Raw genomic sequence first — 13,093 nt, forward strand, 5'->3', positions numbered from 1 at the left:
CTTACTTGTTTATTGGTTAAAAATCTTCATATAGCTCATGTTTCATGTTTTTAAATCTGTGAAAACATTACACAACTCTTTTTTTTCTGAAAAAAATTATGAGGTCACAAAAAACTTATAGCTAACAATCCAAGTCAAAGGACAGATGTAAAGAATGTGCAATCTATAATATAATTACAGAAGGGAGTGACTATACTTCGTGTGTGTATACTTCACTGATGAGCTATACTACTTTGCATACTCAACTAGCTTCAAAGAACTATGAAGCAATGCCAGGAAGAAAGAAACTACATAACAGTGATTTATCAACATTGATATATTTCTCTTTATTTTGGGTGACATGCCAAGGTCAAATGGGAAAGCAAAGCAAGTCTTGATATACAATCCTATCATCTGACGTAAAGAGGAAAAAGATGCTACTCGATCATTCAAAACGGCACCTATGACTGATTTAGGGCAATGCCTGGATCATCAGCTAATGCAAATCAGCGCAGCTCTGCTGATATTGGGGGGGCTGTGCCACCTATGGCTAAGCACAGGTCAGTCCGTTTGTGTATGAAGTAACAATAAAAGCATGTACCAACAGCCAAAGCAATTTTGTCGCAGTTTGCATTTCTTCAGAAGAGAAATGAGGATGTTATGAAACCCTGCTATACCTTTCTGGGTTATTGTACTAATTTTTTCCATTAAATGGAAAGAGAAAGAAAATGGAAGAGAGAAGTTATGTCAGAACAGCATTTTGAAGTCCTGCCATCATTGCTCAGCTTCTCTGTTCTGCATTATTGCAGTCGCTACTACCCAACAGAGTCCAAACAATAAGGTCAATATGGAACTGCAGACAGGATCATTACCTGTCCTGGCACGCAGCTACGCAAAAATTACCGAGCTGGAGTTGAGAGTGGAGCTCTCACCACGGGAACTTCACCTGCCCCAAGTGCTGGTGATTTAGCATAGACTTGCAGGAGCAACATGTAAAGGGATTAACTTCAACTGAGACAAAAAATAGTGCCCCTACACTGCAGTTCAATATGATTACATTGCTGTACTTGTTGTGAAGAGATTGCTCCTATACATGTTGCCTTAAAAATGCCCAGATAGTGCCACCTTTACTGCTACTTTACAATGAATGAAAGACAAGCCAGGCTAGATATATCAAATCTATTTTAACTACAGTGCATTTTCTATCACTCTTCTCAGTGACAATATCACAGATTCATGATTTTTTTAAAATAGAATTAATCTCAATGGAATCACCTTTGTCTGAGTAAATATTTTATCATCATTATTCTGCGCAACCAGCCTTGATTTCCCATGTTATTTTAGCTTGAAATAAAACTCTGCTAAACAGAAATCCTAACTGACTGTTCAAAGGTAGAGGCACTCCTGCAGGGTCACCACATCTATTCTTTATCCCACAGATATTACTGAATGAAGTTCTTTTTTTTTTTTTTCCCCTAGAGGATTTTCTGGTGGGCCTGCCCCTCTGTTCCTTGCAGGTTTCAGGTTGGGAGGAGAAGAGGCATCTCAAGCCACCTCAACCTGCGTGGCATGAGGAGAGCCTCATCGCATATGCTGCTCAGGGCATATAAATAACGCTGCTGGGCACGGCCAGCCACAGCACTCGTCATGCCCGAGGATATTTCAGAAGTGCTAATCCCTCCTTAGAGTAGGGAAAAACTAGGGTCTGGACCTGGGAGATGCTGATAAAATGCTCTGACATAGTCTTCTAGCTTGTTGTGTGGTGTTATACTGTATGCCTGTTAGCATTCATGTCCACAGAAGTCTTGCAGCCTGCCCCGTGCTTTCCAATTCCAGCCTCATCTGCATATAGGAATCTAACACACCCACACACATCTTAAATTGCTTCTACTTCTTCCCTCTCCATCAAGCACCCATTTAACTCTAAAGTAAAAAATACAGTACCACCTACTGGCGGAGATACTGTTTGCGCTGATGGTTTTCCAGTCACCAAGCCTCGTCGGGGCCAATTGTGCTTCATGACACTAAATTCCTCGTAACATCAGTCTACACAAAAGACTATTAAATAAGGCAGAAGCCCTACAGCTTTCTCAGCCACAACACTTCCAACACGACAGTCATTGCTGAAATAGCATCAGCATTAGAAAAGACAGATCGGTATTTGCAGAAAATAAGCCTGCCAAAACTGCGGTCCCAATCCAAACACCCATCTGTGTACACAGCTACAACACAGTAAGCTGAAAGGCAATGTTGTGCCATTAAAACCTACTTATTTGTAAATAAATACAGATGTATAGTGTATCTAGTGTTTTGGTTATGAGTGTCTGAAACTAGAGGTAGCTTTAATAGGATTGAGAAGAATTACAGATGATGACAGAGCAAGATATACAAAAATAGATTAAAGTTGGCCTACTAAAACAATAATCCATTAGTGCGGTCATTCTCCCATCAGTCAAGGTTACTTCACTGGAATACAGAATGACAGGAAAAATATCTGTGAAAAAATATTGACACTAAACTAATGTAATTGTAGTGAAGTCAATGACAACTATGTAATTGGCTTTTGACGGAGGGCAGGACAGAGACCACTGTGTTGAGCTCACCCAGAACGTGTCAGTGAGGTCCTGGCCACTGTCACACAAGGAACTGGTCTGGCCCAGTAGGACTTGTCTTCCTCTGAGAACTTCTTTGAAAAACTCCACGTTAAAACAGATAAGGAAAAATATGTTAGAGTTGCTTTACAGGACTGTTTATTTTACAAGAAAACTGACTGTTCTCCACCAGAGTAAAAAGATGTATATCTCCTTTGTAGTTCTTATTGAATTGAGAGACACAACATAGACTTGCCTGGCTTGGTTGGTCATCTAAAACTTTTGGACGAATGCAGGAGTTCACAATTAGTTTGATGTTTGTGTGACACACAACAAGGCACATGTCCCAGACACTCAGTGCCACCACATAGTCACAAAATCACTGCTCAGCATTGAGCATTGACATCTCTCAGACTGCAAAACAGATAAAACCCCATGAGAATGACAGAGGTAAAACAGATCCTGATTCAGTTCTAGCTGGATGCAGTGACCTTCCAAGATTCCTTTCACATCTATGATTTTAGGACAGGAGTTGTGTTTCAGCCCATTGAAAACAACAGTGAAACATATGCCAGAACTTAGACGATTATTCATTTATCCATGTGTTATGTTGGATACCTTACTGTAGATTTGTATATCTGGCTTCCACCAGGCATAATTTTATGGATTTCCTTGTTGCCCATTACTGTTTTATTTAAAACATTTTTTATTCTTTACATTTCAAATGCATATTATCTTCCCTAGCAAATGGACTCACGGTCTTCAGGGTTGGAAAGCTGAAGTAGCAGACATATCTAATTTGCTTCTCTGGTCAGGAGACTGACCTGTGATACTGAGCATCATTTTGGGTTTGTGATTAAATCTACAATGTGTCAATCCACTTAGGAATGACCACTCGGTCACCTGGGCTGCAAGATTTAAGTTGATTCATACGAATGCTAATGGCATTGCTTTCTCCTGCTCTTGATTACAGAAACAAATGTGTCTTAATCCTGGACTGCTTTCCTGGATTCTGCTTGCTGTGAAACAAAGTTAAAAAGTGATTAGTAACTTTAGCTATGTCTCAGTTGTGACAAAGACACCATTTCAAATTTGAACATTCACTCCTCTTGCCTTCTAAAAGATTTTCTTCACTGGCTTTCATACTCAGCAATTTTTTTTCTCCAAAAATGGGCCATGTAAAACATGGAAGATTAAAAAATCAATCACTCAAGCTCCCAAGAACTTAATTTTCCTCATTCTCATGTTATCCAGCAGCAAAACGAGAAAGCTGAGGTATGCAAATACCTTGACCTCTTCTCTTTCAAAGTACGCTAGAATCCTCTTGGGAGCTTTCTTGATAGTGTGGCCTCCACCGATGAACCCTTCCGCATTTCTAATGGAGGAGGACTGCAGCTACTTTACAAATCATTTTGCAAAGTCATAATCCATACCAAACTTGAAGATTAGTTCAGCGTCTTATATATTCACAATATATATTCACAGTCTGTGGGCTTTTTAAAGCATCAAAATAGAAATGAAAAAGGTATGTTAGATTAGTTACGAACTTTCAGTAGTTTAAAATGATATTTCCTATTATTCAGCAATATGATAAATGCATTAAAATAAACAGAAAATTTCCATTTATGGTGTTTTATCTATTCTAGTAAAGACCTGTTACTACAGTAAAAAAGCATCTGCAATATTAAGAAAGAGGGTGAGCAGAAAATATTGAATATATGGTCATTTACAATTTTTTTTTTTTTTTTTAAATTTCCAGACAGAGTATGCTCCAATATTGGTCTCTTCTTTTGCGTGTTGATAGGGCTAGTAAGCTTCTGGTCAGGTGAGGGATAATAGTGACTGCCACTGTCACTTTCATCTCTCTCTAAATCTCAAAATCCATCACTAGGTCAAGGAAATCCTCCTCTAATATCCATGTCCTTCCCTGGGAATAATTCACAGAACTGCACATGGGCCTGGCTGGTTGAGAAATCGATCAATAAGGGATTTATGTATGAAATGTTGATTATATTTACCTTTTCATGGTGCCTCTGCTTATGTAGTAAGGAAACGTGGCTGATTTAAAGGACTGAAATCGCTATTAGAAGCAGCAGATCACATTCCCAAGGTAAGCATGCACACTGATGAAAGTGCTTATTGCAGAACTGCTAAGGACTCTTTGCATGTTAGAAAAGAGATTTTGGTGTAACACACTGCAGATTTTAATGTTAATGAAGATTTTTTGCTGCTTTTTGTAAAGAAAAAAAGTAGATCTTTATATGACACCAAATTCTGTTCCAGGATATTCTTACTCAAATTATTTTCTCTCTGAAAATAATGACTGGAGAAGTGAATATGGTAGGCCAGTAAGAAACTGAGAAATAGGTAAAATAAAAGAGCAGAAGAGATGGAAGCTGATCTGTTATTCACTGTAAAAGGATAATACTGCCTTCATTTTCTTGCAACTCAAAAGACTTGGATGTATCATAGTTAATATAATTAGGTTTTAGTACATAATGTTTGAAAACTCAGTTGTTTATCATAGTAGTCACATTTAAAAATCCAAGATAGTAAAAGCAAACTATTTGTGATAATAGAGTAAAAACAATATGGTAAAAATCTAAAATACCTCTAAAGAAAATATTTGTCTGTATTACCTTTCGAACTTACTTCAGAAACATGATAATGTGAAAATGAACATTGGACTATTGACATAAAAGCAGTGTAACCACTTGTGACAGTTTAAGAAAAATATGTGACTACAGAATAGGAAACATGGTAATGATACAAGTTAGTAAAAAACATCTGAAATATTGTTTAAAAAACCTCTATAAACCAATAAAAAAATGCATTAAGGTGAGTTCTGGACCCACTGAGTTTAATGAGACATTTTCTACTGTTCCCAGCGACGGGGTTTTGTAGCCAGGGTCCCCAAACCAGGAGCAATTACTGTGCCTGTTCAACTTGCACTGGGCACATGCTGCATTTCTTCATCTTAGATTCAAGAATTTCAAAACTCCCCACAGTTTGCTTTGAGACTAATGGAATTTGAAGATATTCTTGTGCTACACATCCTGTCTGATTGACAAGGGAAACAACCTGGTGCAGTAGTCACCTGAGCCTGACATTCAGATTTAGTATTTTGAGACTACAGGGTAGTAAATACTTCCAATTGCTACACCCACTTACTGCTTCCAGTGCCTCACCAAGACAAAATCTCCAGATCTGCCCCAAATTGCAGCTTCTCTTTCTCAGCAATTCTGCCATGGCTCCTTAGGCAGAACACAACCCCACAGTGCTTCCACTTACAATAGACACTAACAGCCAGAGGAATCTGTTTATTAGCAAAAATGCACAGAAAATTCTCTTTACCTGAAGAACAGGGGAATGTAGAGGATACAGATTTTTCCCCAACTTCCAGGCTATGTACTCCGGATGGATGTGGATTTTTGTACATGTCCTATTTTACCACATTTCTCATCATCTTTAACCTCTAGTACATCTGCGAATCGGTATGTCTGGATAGCACAAAGTCAAAGATGGGGTTTTTTTTGCTCTTAAAACTAAAGAAGACTCAAAGAGCAAAGATAAACATGAAAAATGAGTGCCTATGTAGATATGATGGTACCAGGATTCCAAAATGTGAACTTATAGGTTTAGAACCCACTCTGTTGGAGGAATTATTTCCCATGAGACGAATAAATACATTTGCATTTGTTCGGTGCTGAGTGACTGGAAGTGGTTGGACACAGCTTTGCTTTGCACCTGTTTTTGTGAGCTCTGTGGACTCCAATGTGGCTCTCTGGAGGATACAGGTTAAATCAGGATGGGATTTTGTGTGCCAGCATTAGCAGAGCTTTCAGAGCACCTGTAAGCAGACATAAAGCTGCTTAATTCAACCTGGTGTACTTTCAATCTCCACACTTTCGAACACAATTTATCCTTGGAGTAAGGCAGTGGAAGCCCTGTTACAGCTTTTAGGCTCCTGGTGAATCTAACCTAATGTTTACTATGTTTTAGAAACTTAGAATCTTTTTATGTGACATTTTAGACCTGATCCTTGCTCTTAAATATTTAAAGACTGACCAGTAATATTGGACTACATTTAGCACTATTCAAGGAAGAACACATCTTAATCTTCTATCTTTATCTTTCTGTTTTGTAAAATGTTGTATATTGCTGGGTTTTGGGGTGGGTTTTCGCATCATGTGTCATTCATGTCTGATGACTGCTAGAAACATTGGTTTCCTCTCCTATTTCTTGATAGGAATATTTTTAGTTTTATTCACTAATACAGAAAGTCAGGTAAGTCTGGCAGCCACGTGGCAGCTGGATCATCCTGCTTCTCTTTTGCAGTGTGCTTGACTACAGAATGGAAGTACTTTCTTTAGGACTGATTCATTCTATGATGACATTTGACTTCGGTCATTTGTCAGTTTGTGGCTTACAGACATCTCGATACTCTGATTTCACATGTGCAGGGATATTGTTACTGCAGTGGATAGCATCTGTTTTATAATCCTATCTAAATGGCCCTGCCAAGAGCAGATCACGCTTGTGGACACAATTCACGCGCAGAGTTGGCAGTCTCATTGATAACTCACAAAACTTGAAGAATAGTGGTGAAAAGGGAGAGCAGAAGTTATGTACACTACAACATTTTCAATGCTTTTAATATTGAAACGAACTAACCGGACACGACCAGCCACTAACATTTCCATTTAGGTATTTATGTCAGAGTTGCTATTTGAGTAAGGAGACTCTATTACATCAGTCTTTAAGTTCCTAGTTACAGAATCTACTCTTTGCTCGCAACGAAGTGTAACTCTCAGATGTCAGTGAAAATTTCTTTGTACATCAAACCAACGGATGCTTCCTAGTCCAGTTTTCAGGATGTCACCTGTGCATGAATCTATTTAATCATTCCAATACAATAAATTATGAGCCTTTGGTTCAAAACCAAATGAAACAGCAGTAGATGTTTCAAACATGATTGTCTAAATATTTTCAAAGTATGTGACTAGGCTCAGGAGAAAGACCTAAATTAATGCTTCCTCTAAGAGAAAGATATGTTGAACATTCTCTTTAGCAGCAGTTGCCTGGTCATTCAGCACACTGAAGCACCCACAGTGGTGGAAATATCACGGGAGAGAGAAAACTAGAAATACTATTTTCGGTTTGGGGGGAAGCAAAGGGATAGAAACGATTCATCTTTAGGGAAAAAAAAATCGCTTGTTACTTCTGCTAGTTGTGAAATTACTTGATTCCTTTATAAACCACTCTTTCTCAATTACGCAAGGTAAGACAAACTTGACCATGAAGGTAGGCGTGATTGAAACCCATCACTCCCATACAATTATTCCCAGCGTGGTAGTGCAAGACACCAGTGAAGACCCTGGGCCGATGGACAAAGGGGAAAACAGGTATGTCCTGTCCACAAAATTTACCATTTTGTGTCTGTTTGGGTTTTTTTCTGTGATAATTTGGATGGGATTAACTTGCCATCATCTAACTTTCTTCACCCTCTATCAACAAATCAAGTTTTTAAGATTGTGATATATTGCTTATTGTAAATATTTAGGAGATTAAAATCTGTGCTCTTTCAATTTCCTTAGGTATCTTAGCCCATGATTAAAATGGTGAGAAACAGTCCATGGCAATTTAGATTAAATGGGGGTTTTTTTGTATTTCAGCAGATATCATATAACTGTGTCGTTTTGCTGTTCCCTAGGCAACGGTATCTACCCGGTGCATTTGCACACTACAATATTAACAACAATAGTAATAAAGATGAGTAAGTATCTTTGCCATTTCATAAAATGAGAGTTCTGTAATATTGGTTGTTTAAGCAGCAATGAAAAAGGATGATATATTTCTAGTCATCTCTTTACAAACAACTATGTCATTCAAATAATTCTGAAAGAGACTGCATGTACATTTGAACTTCATGCACACCAATTATGCTGATCATTCTCAATACAAAAGTTATTGGCATTATATCTATTAATTTAAAATAAAAATAGTTCTAGGTGAATACAATAGGCAAAACAGTTCTGAAGGCCAAACACCTAAGTATAATGTTATCCTTACCGAATTCAGATGATTCCAATAAACAAATGCAATGGCTATGTGCATCCCATGAACCTCTCATATTTTTCTTTTCCTTAGAGAGGAGAAGAAAAAGAAAAAAGAAAAGAAGAGGTAAGACAAAGAGTAACAATATTATTATTTCTAAGACATTCAATTTCTTGCCTCATATGTTTTACCTTAGTCTGTAACAACTGAAAATGTAAATCTATTTCTTAGCAAGTCAGAAAAAAAAAAGGATGGAGAAACACAAAAGAACAAGGTAAAAAAGGAGAAAACCAAAAATAAAGACAAGTCCAAGAAGAAAGAAAATAAAGAAGAGTAAGTATTTTTCATTTAGGTCCTGCTATGCTAGTCTAATAAAATTGCTTTTGATGTAAAACCGAATCCATTCATGGACATTCTGTAAACAAGATGCTTATACTCTAGTGAATGGGTGTACAGACTGCTGTTGTTCTCCCTAGAGTTGTTCTGATTTAACTTCGTATGTGGACGACAGAAATATACATGCATGGTATTGATCTGAAAAAATTAATCAAGAAATATCTCCTTTGGATTCTGATTAACCAGTATTTTTTTGTATAACACCCTCCAGCAAAAGAAGTGCCAGTGTGAAGCAATCATCTCCACTGCACGTAAGGGCACCTAGAAGCAAGTAAACTCTTCTATGATCTCAGAGTTCTTGCTTTACTTTTTGCTTGGTAAATTCATAATTTTCTGGCCAAGGAAGAGAAACTTAAAAGAGTACAGTAGGAACTTGTATTGTATGATTTTGCATTCTTTGGTTTCTTTATGTAAACTATGCCAATGTTTCATCTTAGAGCTAGACTTTTCCCAGTGAGAAAGGCATGATTTATCTCACTTATTTAAACATTAGTAGTCACATAATAATTTTATTTTTTGAAAGATGATCAAATCAATTATCAGACAAGACAGTTAATTGGGTAGAAAACAAATTAATTTTAAAAGGTTGAAATTACATGTGCCACTATAAACTGAAGTAGGACTGCCAAGCTGATTTCATTCCTCAAAAATTGTTATACGTATTTTAGGTCTCTCATTAAATCTCCTTTTTTTCCCCCTGCCTATCATTTAGGAAGAAGAAAGATATTTTCATTATTGATCCAGCAGGAAATATGTATTACAACTGGTTGTTTTGCATCACAATGCCTGTTATGTACAACTGGACCATGATTATTGCTAGGTGATGTACTCCTTTAATGACTATATAAAACTTCTGGCAAATCATAATATCCCTAGATAGATAAAAAAATATTTTGTCTATCATGATTTCATGCAAGTATTTAATTTTCATTTCATGGTAGTTTACTTTTGTCTTTTCCTATTCAGAGCCTGTTTCGATGAGCTTCAGCATGACTACCTAGCAGTATGGTTTATTATTGATTACATTTCTGATGCTATCTATGTTGCTGACATGTTTGTACGGACAAGAACAGGTAAGTATACTCAATGATTAATTATTCCTTTTCATATATGTGTGTCACATGGTTTAAAATACTACAGAATACTACTACTGTTATTATCTGGGTACCCTTGATGAGGTGCAATAGTGAAAAAAGACATCGAGATAGATCTCTGAAAGACTGCAGTCTGTGACCTATAAAAAGAGAAGAAACTCTGATGTATTACCCAAAGAATACATAAAGCCTGAGGGAAGCTAGGCATGAGGTAAGCTAGATACAAGCTCTTCTGCCTGCAGTTGACTCGACAAGATGAAAAACATGCAAGGTAGCCAGGTGCGGATCAGGGGTTCTGAAAAATCAGCATCCAAATCTGGATTTTGTATTTTAGGAGATTTGAGTATCTGCCTAATTTTCAAGACCGTTGAACAAGCAAGACTTCAGCTGCAACTGTTTCTTTTAAAATCTTATCCTACATCCAGAGCTATTGAGTAGATACACTCAATATGGAACTGAAATTCCCATTTTCAAATTCTTTCCCTCATTAACCACCCTTCCTATAGTCTGTGCAGTTTGGGGGGGATTTGTTTTTTTTTTTCCCAGATGTTCACCATAGTTGAAAAGTGGAGAGAAAGAATCAGAGCTATAAGTGTTTAATTTAAGTAGATTTGGATTGATGTTAAACACAACACAGTTGAAGCCATAACATTTTTTATTATCTACACTTTGATTTTAGGTTACCTGGAGCAAGGTCTTCTGGTGAAAGAAGAACAAAAGCTTCGAGAGAAATATAAGACATCTCTTCAATTCAAATTAGATTTTCTGTCAATCATACCAACTGATCTCTTATACTTTAAGTTAGGATTGAATTACCCAGAATTAAGAATAAATAGACTACTGAGAGTAGCTCGGATGTTTGAATTCTTCCAGCGAACAGAAACAAGGACAAACTACCCAAATATCTTCAGGATCTCTAACCTTGTCATGTACATTGTGATTATTATTCATTGGAATGCCTGTGTGTACTACTCAATCTCGAAAGCCATTGGATTTGGGGCTGACACATGGGTCTACCCCAACACCTCCGATCCTGAATTTGCCCGTCTGACTAGAAAGTATGTCTACAGTCTCTACTGGTCAACACTGACCCTGACTACTATTGGTGAAACACCCCCTCCTGTAAGAGATTCTGAATATTTCTTTGTGGTCATTGACTTCTTGGTTGGAGTATTGATTTTCGCTACCATTGTTGGTAACGTGGGCTCCATGATCTCCAACATGAATGCTGCCAGGGCAGAGTTTCAAGCAAGGATCGATGCTATCAAGCAATATATGCACTTTCGGAATGTGAGTAAAGACATGGAAAAAAGAGTTATAAAGTGGTTTGACTACCTGTGGACAAACAAAAAGGCTGTGGATGAAAGGGAAGTCTTGAAGTATCTGCCAGATAAACTAAGAGCAGAGATTGCAATCAATGTTCACCTGGAAACGCTAAAAAAAGTTCGGATTTTTGCAGACTGTGAAGCTGGTCTATTGGTTGAACTGGTTTTGAAACTCCAGCCACAAGTGTACAGTCCTGGAGATTATATTTGCAGAAAAGGAGATATTGGACGCGAGATGTACATCATCAAAGAAGGCAAGCTGGCAGTAGTCGCTGATGATGGAATTACCCAATTTGTGGTCCTAAGTGACGGCAGCTATTTTGGAGAAATCAGCATTCTTAATATCAAAGGTAGCAAAGCTGGCAATCGAAGAACAGCCAATATTAGAAGTATTGGATACTCAGACTTGTTCTGTCTGTCTAAAGATGATCTCATGGAGGCTTTAACAGAGTATCCAGATGCAAAGGCTATGCTGGAAGAAAAAGGCAAGCAAATCCTAATGAAAGATGGGTTGCTGGACATTGAAGTTGCAAATTTAGGAAGTGATCCTAAAGATCTGGAAGAGAAGGTCACCTACATGGAAGGAATGATGGACAGATTGCAAACAAAGTTTGCCAGGTTGTTGGCTGAGTATGAAGCTGCACAACAGAAATTGAAAAAAAGACTCACACAAATCGAGAAAGTATTGAAGCCAGTTATAGAGCAAGAATTTGCAGACTTAGAAGAAGCAGATCCATCCACAGATAAACCTGGAGTGTCAAAAGCAGAATAAAACACTGGAGGTTGCCAATAAGACTTAGGGTCAAATCCTGCATGGGGCTGAGTACATTCTCTTCTAATCTTTGTAGGACCTGACTGTTAATTATGAAAACTTATTTGTTGAGGTAATGCCACTAATTTCCTACAAACAGCACATATTTGGCAGGTTTCAGAAAGAAAAAGAAGAATCAGGAATGAGGATAGAAGATAACACCTTGCTCTTGCACAAACAGGTGGTATTATCTGCTAATGCGTTATGTACTCTTTCTGTAACACTGCTCTGCAGCAAATGCATTCAATCTATATACAGTCATACACTGGCAGATATCAAATGTTTTGGTGACTATTTTAAAATAATTTCTTTGTGTCTACTTATGGAAAGAAGGAAGAGTTGGTAACAATTGTATTAACTATTTGAAGTCAATATAGGCATGAACCATGATATTAAATTTGTGTATGAAGAAACACATCTACTGACTAACATAAGATTAATTAAGTATGGGATATTACATAACGAATTAGGTATATCTACAATGCAGAAATGAGGACTGAAAGTTTAAGATTTGGAAAATAGTCTTACTTCATTGGGTCCACCTTGGCTGAATTCTTGAAATATAGGTGGGCAGTTTTAAATGGCGTTTTTTTCAGGATGCTGCATGCAAAGGCTGGAAGAGGGAGGGGATAAAACCTGGCCTTTTATATATATGACAAATATGGATAGCTCAAGATCTGGCTGTTCTTTCCACAACAATAACAAACACATAATGTTGAAGACTGTTCTGCTCCATGTAACCATATGGCTGCTGAACATGAACTATCAAGTTTTTAAGATCTGTGTATAAAATATTTTATGTCCCTAATGTAAGAGTTGTGGATGTTGGCAGAGTGCAAG

At 37.4% G+C, this 13,093-nt stretch overlaps 1 protein-coding gene across 1 annotated transcript; it reads left to right on the forward strand.

The window, feature by feature from the left end:
• The first annotated feature begins 7,868 nt into the window (after nt 1-7,868).
• Nucleotides 7,869-12,214, forward strand: CNGA1 (cyclic nucleotide gated channel subunit alpha 1). The gene is given in 7 exon segments (XM_010307415.2): nt 7,869-7,984; nt 8,284-8,350; nt 8,728-8,753; nt 8,859-8,960; nt 9,736-9,843; nt 9,990-10,096; nt 10,797-12,214. Coding segments are annotated over 7 exon segments (1,944 nt in total).
• Nucleotides 12,215-13,093: the final 879 nt, after the last annotated feature.

This window comes from Balearica regulorum, chromosome 4, assembly GCF_011004875.1.
Source record: "Balearica regulorum gibbericeps isolate bBalReg1 chromosome 4, bBalReg1.pri, whole genome shotgun sequence".
Taxonomy (NCBI): Eukaryota; Metazoa; Chordata; class Aves; order Gruiformes; family Gruidae; genus Balearica; species Balearica regulorum.